The sequence below is a fragment of the Meles meles genome, chromosome 12, assembly GCF_922984935.1.
Source record: "Meles meles chromosome 12, mMelMel3.1 paternal haplotype, whole genome shotgun sequence".
Taxonomy (NCBI): domain Eukaryota; kingdom Metazoa; phylum Chordata; class Mammalia; order Carnivora; family Mustelidae; genus Meles; species Meles meles.
The window spans coordinates 5,934,391-5,942,319 of record NC_060077.1 but is presented as its reverse complement, the minus strand read 5'-3'; the positions used below and the strand labels follow the sequence as shown (position 1 = coordinate 5,942,319).

General features: G+C 42.0%; 1 protein-coding gene across 3 annotated transcripts in view; it reads right to left on the bottom strand.

Moving 5' to 3' along the window:
• TAOK3 (TAO kinase 3) overlaps window positions 1–7,929 on the bottom strand; it is a 185,630-nt gene continuing 177,701 nt past the window's right edge. For all 3 annotated transcript variants that reach the window (XM_046024808.1, XM_046024810.1, XM_046024809.1), the window contains exons 20-21: window positions 2,642–2,824; window positions 1–1,388 (exon numbers count right to left, since the gene is read on the bottom strand). In XM_046024808.1, coding sequence (XP_045880764.1) covers window positions 1,227–1,388; window positions 2,642–2,824 — 345 coding nt within the window. In that variant the 3' untranslated portion in view covers window positions 1–1,226. The remainder of the gene's footprint in view (window positions 1,389–2,641; window positions 2,825–7,929) is intronic.

Genomic DNA, 7,929 nt, shown 5'->3' with positions numbered 1-7,929 from the left:
AATGTGATGAACACTTTTATTTACAAATATAATTAAAAGCTCTGACAGTTATCATGCTCTTCCTTGGAACCTGAAAAATGGTTTTTTTTTTTAAAGTGCATGCAAAAGAAGTAAAGCCTTTTTTTTTTCATCATTTTTTATTGTAAGAAAATACACAGTTTGAAAGTGTGAATAATGCAATATTTATGACCAAGATATGGGACTCAGGGAGGGGAAGGGGAATAAAGAAAAAGATCAAGATGATCTGATCGAGAGACAGTGTTGAACTCCAAATACTGAATTGGAAAAGGAGGGGGGTGGGGAGGAATAGGAGGAGGAAGTAAAAAAATTTGATCAGAGAAACAGTTAAAATACAATATGAAAATAAGTAATACCTCTCCTTAAATTCCTTCTATACACAAAATACACGATTTGCCAAAGCCCAATTTGTGCTACTGGGATTCTGTGAGCTCCTTAAGTGTATTCACATCCTCTGCAACAGCAGAAAATGATTATGATACAATCAGAATATGCTGAAGACAAGTTAAACTCTTGCCAGCAGGTTCTTAAAAATCACAAGATCTCTTCACCCCACCCACCCCCCATCCCCAAAAAAGTAATAATATGTCACCACTGATATGTACATCACAATTAGTTTCTGTAAAATGTATCAAATTTTCAATCTTTAATAAAACTTTGTTTTTTTTTTATTCCTGATGAATAAATACCAAAAAAATAAAATAAAATAAAATAATGCAGCAGCTAGTTAAGGTGTAAGGCTGCGGATATTGTGTCTCTCTCCCCCTTGGCATTTATTATTATTATTTATTTATTTATTTATTTATTTATTTTTTGCTTCACTTTCACAGATTGGTGGTAATGAGTGATTGCTTAAAGCAATATACATCCACTTTTTTTGTTGTTGTTGGTTTATTGTTTTGTTAAAACTGTCTCCAAAGTTTTCACTGAAACACTCTGAATCACATCAATACTGTGACGTGTACTATGAATAGAAGAGATGGCCAGGTTTTGGCCAGCACTGAAAGTTGACACGGGGGGAGGAAGGGGCCCCTGATGGAGTAAGAATAAACAGGCACTAGTCCGACACGATGTCAGTAAGAGTAAGAGAGAGAGAGAGTGAGAGCAACGCCCGTTAAAATGGGGAATGTGGTTTTGCAGGGTCTGAATTTTTTTGTTTTCTTTTTTCTTTTTTTTTTTTTTTTTGTAAATGGCAAAAAAATTTAATCTCATCTATAGTCCTCCTTAGGAAAATCTAATGTAACCAAATTCCCAAATCCCATTCTGAGGCTCTCCATGTCAAAAGTTTCAATCTCTCGCTCTTGCCTTTCCAATAGGTACTTTATTCTCTCGCTGCGTTCCTTCTGAAGGGCAGCCAGCTCTTCTTCAATCTGAAATAAGCACAATGAACAGTTCTTAATGGACAAGGTCTCCCTGCAGCCGCCCGCAAACACACACAGAGACATACTTGCACACGTATGACACACAAACACATGGGAACGCAGAGTAATCTAGACCGGGAAAGGCTGGGAGAATCCCGGGATAAATGTCTTGTATCTAATCCATGTTTAAAATTCGCTGACAAGAATAAAAATGTTCGGGGCTCACCTGGGAGCTGGCACTACCATTCTAGCAAAGCAAGCAGCTGGGCTGATCTAGGTCAGTGTCCTGTCTCAGCAGGAGATGGCTCAGGAGAAGCTAAAAGACACTGAAGCACAATTAGATTGTGCTGCTTTCCCATAGAGAGCCAGATGCCCCCTGGGTCATTAGCAATTTAGTTCTAGAACAGGAGTTGTGAAAATAGTCTCTTACGCTGGTCTCAGGGAAGCACCAGAAGAAAAGGACAAATAACTGGTTAAGCAAATAAATGCTTAACGGCTTTGAGACGCTTTATGAAATCTTTTCTACTTCATATTCTTCAGCAATATATTTTTTAAAGATTTTACTGATAATGTATTTGGCAGAGAGCTCACAAGTAGGCAGAGAGGCAGGCAGAGAGAGAGGGGGAAGCAGGCTCCTTGCTTAGCAGAGAGCCTGATGTGGGGCTTGATCCCAGGATCCTGAGATCAAGACCTGAGCCAAAGGCAGAGGCTTTAACCCACTGAGCCACCCAGGCGTCCCCTTCAGCAATATTTAAAGCAATGAATATTTCAATTCTGATAACATTTATTATGTATGGCAACATCAGCCTCTTTTCATCTTAATTTTTTTAAAGAGCCCTGCTGGTGATTTCTTTTGGTGGAGAACTAGCTGAAAATAAAAACCAAATCTGCACCTGGCTTCTTCAAACCATTTCGCAGCCATGGTATCAGCTCATCGCACCTTTCACAAATGTCTTATCAACTGCCCCCTCGCCCATGCCATTCTTCTGGCTCTGAAGGTGTGAAGGGGTACTCTAGCAGAGCAACAGAGTTTAGGCTGTGGGGGCAGATTTACGTGAGTAACTTAACCATTTGGAGCCTTAATGTTGTGCCTGTGTAATGGAGATTATACCTACCTCTCAGGGGTACCAGGAAGATAAAAGCATGAAAGAAGTGAACAGTGCCCAGTTTAGGTACACAGGCAGGGCTCAATAATGGCGGTTCCCTAGGCCATGGTCCATCCTCCACCCAACTGTATGGGACCCAGAGTAACACTCTCATACCTTCTGCTCAAGATGTGCTCTACGTAGAGACACCCTCTGCTCTAGCTTCTGGAGCTCACGTTCATGCTGTGCCTCTGTTTGCATCTTGATTTTGCTCTGGTAGGCATTGAGCAGCTCCATTTCCTGCTGGAGCTGTAGCCTCAAGGCCTGGCATTCTGCTTCTTGAGCCTCATCTAGCCGTAACTGCGGGCACAAAAGACACACGCTGTAATTCATTCCTAGCTGACGGCACCTGGTGACTACTGGAAGAGGCTTCCTTGTTTGGACTGAAACAGGTCCCCTCAGAAAAACAGGTGCCTTGGGTACTTTCAGAGTTAGGAATCAAAATTAGTACGTTCTGCCCCATGGGCTACGAGATTCTACAAACACATTCTTAAACATTCCTTCTTAAGAAAACGAAAGCATTCTTTTCTTAAGAAAAACTGGTTTTCTTAAAACCACACACATGCAGGAGTCAGGAAGGCTACAAGCTCCGGTGATTAAGCCTGTGGGTTTTGGAGGCAAACTCCTGACCTTGAAACCTAGCTCCATGATTCACTCAGGGATGTCGCCTTGAGAAGTTATCCCCTCTAAGTCTCATTTTTTTCCTCTCAAGAAAATAACAGTAGTAGTTCCTACTGTCTAAGATTGGTATGAGGATTAAATAGAAGAATTCATATGAAATCCTAGGCATAGTTCTAGATGCACACCAAGTGTTCAGTAAATAGTAGCTGTTAACATTATTTTGGCTTTGTCTAACCATTTCCATATTTATGTATCCTTAACCCTCAAACCACCACACATTTAGGTATCCTTAGCTCTAAAAAATGAGTCCAATCTCCATGACATTGGGGACTATCCCACAGCACAGTTATGCTCCTAGCAAGTAATGTTGGTCCCTACAATTGAATATACAAGTTATCCTGCTGGCTAACCCACCTAAACTCAAGTGGTTCAAAATCTCTTCCTCACAGAGATAGCCTGCATGATCTTAAGGGGCATATTCTGGTTGGAAGTAGTGAAGTCCAGATTATAAAGCAGGTCGATAGAGTTCCCCTTGCTCTCTATAGCTCCTGGACTTTGTGTTACACACCACACTGTTGGTTCTGTCTGAGGAATGGGCCAAGACAGCCAATCTTTCAATGAGCACAACTGAAGGTTTGAGGCCATTAGTGGAACTATATTTTGTCGTTGATGATCCTCTTGCCCTAGGCCTGGTTTTGTCTAAAAACTTTTATCAGGCCCTCAGTTCAGCTGGGAACTAGGAGATTAGAATCCTTGAATTAGATAGACAGTTCTGTCAACCCTGAATTTATCCACATGTTTCCATACAGACACTTTTTCTCCATTTTATGCTTCCCCCCCCAATCCGTACAATTTGTGACAATTAACAATGTATCTATATCGTAAGAAACTTTTGGAAATGTTACTAGAATAGTTTTAAAAAGTTATCTGCACAGTATATTCTTTAGTACTTTTGGAGGAATATATCACATGAACCGGAAATAAACACTATAATCATATTTCCAAAGCATTTTCTAGTAATCAATCCTACCCAGCTTTCACTAAAATCCACTGAAATGGATACCTCTTTTCTTATTTTCCCAATGAGAAATGAAGGGAGAAGAGACACAAGATAAAAAAGTCACTCCACGGCAGGAACAGCCTTACTTATGGATAAATGCCAAAGGGTTTACTGGCTCCCAATAAGATTTATTAATTCCCTCTTGATGTGGGAGCTTCCTTACCAATAAAGGGAATAAAAGCCTGTTCTTTTCTACTTTTCTTTGTTAATTGTTATGAACCCTGGTCAAATGGGTGAGAGGCTCATCTTATAGGCAGCTTAGTCCATTGAAACATCTCTATCTTCTCTTATTTCTGGCGTTCTTTATTAACATCTATAACTATGGGATTTTGTACCAGCTCTGACTCTATAAAAGTGCCAGTCTAGAAATCAGAGAGGACATTCCAGTATCCGGTATTCATTGCCCCAAAGTTGCGCATATCAAATCCATTAAAATGTTTTATAGAAGTGTAGGTAAATATCACATCTGTTTCCTAAAGTGGATTAACATGAAAGGATGTGATGGCGGCCGCATAATGTAGTATGGCCAGGCTTATGGGCTCTCCCCGAAATGGGGTCAAATCCCAGCTTCATCACTACTTAGTTAATTACCACTATGTGAGCGAGCCCCTAAGCCAGGAGTTGGCACATTATGGCCCAAGGGCCAAATCTGGCTTGCTGCCTATTTTTGTCAATAAGGTTTTATTGGAACACAGACATGCTCATTCATTTACGGACCACCTAGGGCTGCTTTTGCATGACAACAGCAGAGCTGAGTAGTTGTGACAGCAACCCTGTAGTCCACAAAGCCTGCCCCTCTAAAGCAACTCCTGCTCTAAGCCAGTGGCTTTAATTCAATAAACCTCAATTTCCACGCAGGCAAATTAGGGTTAAAACAGTAACTACTTCAAAGGGTCAAAGGGGTTACACAAGATTGAAATAACATACCCAAAACAGTGGCTGGCTCATGATAAGGAGTCACTAAAGGATAGTGGCATTTATCATACCTACTTTTATCTTCTCCCTGCCTCAGGAGAAAGAGTCTGTCTTTCCTTTTATTCAAGGCCAATCCTGAACCTATGTTCCTGATCCCATTCTGTCCATCTTAACTAACAGGCATTCACTGAGCACTTGCTATATACCAGGAATTGTTGCAGGTGCTCATGACACAAAGATGAACAAGACAAAAATACCATCAGTCTTGGTGTCCCTACCAACTCTCTCCCCTCTCATTACCCTTAACCTCTCCTTGTACTCCTCATTCCCATCCTAGCCCTTACTGATGTGGGAAGGGGTCTTTATCTTACTGGACTTCCAGCAGCATTTAATACTGTGGATTGCCCTTTCCTTCTTGAAATCTTTCTCTAGTCTTCTGAGATACCATACCCTCTTGGGATTTTCCCCCTCCCTCCTCTTCTTTCCAGCTACTTCCTTTTTCCTCTAACTTCTCTTCCTAAGGAATCTCGTCTATTCCCAAGGCTACAACTACCATCTATATATGGATGATTCCCACTTCTTCACCTCTATTTCAGTCTTCTCTTCCGAGGCCTAGGCTAACTTAGCCAGTCTGCCAGGGACATCTTTGCCTGGATGGTTCCCAGGCCCCTCAAGCTCAGCATGACTATTAGCTCATCATTGTTCCCTTCCTTTTCCCCCAAGCCGCTCCACTTCTTTCTTTACCATGCAGGTAAGTGACACCATTATCCACTGTTTTGTCCAGACTAGAGACTGGGAGTCTACCTTAATCCCTCCTGCTCCACATTTACTCTGTGACTAAATGCTTTCACGTCCACCTCATGCCTATCAAATTTCATCACTTTCTCCTTCATCCCATCTGCCCCCTCCTGGTCTAGCCACTCTTTGCTCTTGCCTAGGTAAAAGCAGCAACTTTATACATGATCTCCTGAGATCCATCCGATCATCTCCCAGGCCATTTTCCACCTGTCACCGGAGTGATCATTCAAAAATGCAAATCTGATGTCAGTTCCCCACACCCCCTTCAATGCTCTTCAATGGCCTCCCATTGCTTTTAGGATCAAGAACAAAACCCTTAAGAAAGCTTACAAGCCCCTCCATGATCTGGTCCCTGTTTAACCCTCCAGTCTATTCTCATTTGGTCTCTGTATCGTTCTCTATATTCCAAACATAATGGATGCTGAGTCATCAGAAGTGCCACGATTTCCCGTCTTTACCAATGCAGTTCTTTTGCCTAGAATGTGCTCTCCACCCCTCAGCTTAAATACTCATTGTCTCTGAGAGGCCTTTCCTGACTCTCCACACCAGCCTACTCTCCTGCTCACACTCAGTTGGCACGCTCGACTTGCTCGGCTATTACACGGAGTACACTTTTTCAATGCCATTTCCTCACTTTTCCATAAATTCCAAGAAGACATGATCAATGACTATCTTATTCACCACAGTATCCCAGGATGCCTGGGGCACAGCAGGGCACTCAATGCTTACTGGATGGCTGAATGAATGAATGAAGGATTGAATGAATATATAGATTCCTACCCATGACCTCAGGTTTCAGAACACCTTTGAAGCCCTTCCCAAAAAACAGAAGTCTTCCTCCAACTGTCTCTTCCTCTAGCTACAGTTCTTCCCCCTTCCTTCACTGATGAGCAGCTGGGAAAAGGAATCTTGTGTATGTTTCTACCTCACTTTACAGTGTACTGTAACATGCACTACAGTGTCTTCCACTCCGACCAGTCCACTGCTTGTCTGTGACAGTCACTGCACAAATCTACTGCGGGGTCCAGGTGGTCTCTCTGCCACACTTGAAACGATCACCTAGAAGCTTGTGTTCTGGTGTCACTGACATACTCTCTCCCATTCCCCACCTGCATTAACAATTCATCTCCTTTGGTCTGCTTTCCTCCACCCTCATATGGTGGTGTCCACAGCTCCTGTTCTTAGTGCCCTTCTTAATAAAATCTCCTGTCCCTAGAAGGTATTAGGCATTCCCAACAGCTACAACTTTCCCCATCTAAAATGGATGTCTAGCTACTTGTCTTGTGTCCTGTCTCTTGAACTATAGATTTCCATCTCTGTACCTCCCTACCTGGATACCCACAAAACTCAGGTAACATGTCTAAAACTTAGTCAATTATCTGCCAAGCATCCAAGCTTACACTTCCTCCTTTTTTTTTTTTTTTAACCTTGGTAAAATGATGACCATTCCACTGTTATCAAGCCTACCTCCCAAATTGGTCATGGAGCTCAACCTATTCTAACTCCTAAATATTTCTCAAATCCTTCTTCCTCCTCACCATCTCCAGGAGGATGTTCTCAGTTTTTTTCCTGGCCTATGATAGTTTCCTAAGGTCTCTTCACCTACAGTTGTTAAATTACTATATCTTTCTAGATCACAAATCTGATCTTGTCACTTTCCTTTTTAAAATGGGCTTCAGCAGATCCCCATTTGTTTACAGAAAGATGTGCAAACTCCTGACTTTTGAGGGTCTGATCCCCAACTATCCACCTGCTTCCCTTTATACTCCTGTCATATCAACCACTCATTCCTTAAATGTACTGTCCTCTTTCAGGCCTGTATCTTTGCATTTACTGTGTCCTCTCTGCTGGGAATAACTTGTTCTTCTTCTGCCTGTTTGACAAACTATCATTCTTTAAGACTCATCTCCTTGTGAAAGCGTCACTGAATCACAGGTAAGCTCCCATCTCTGGGTTACCAAGACCTTTATGACCTCTCCATTTGGGGCTCCCAGAAATCCTCCTTGAACTT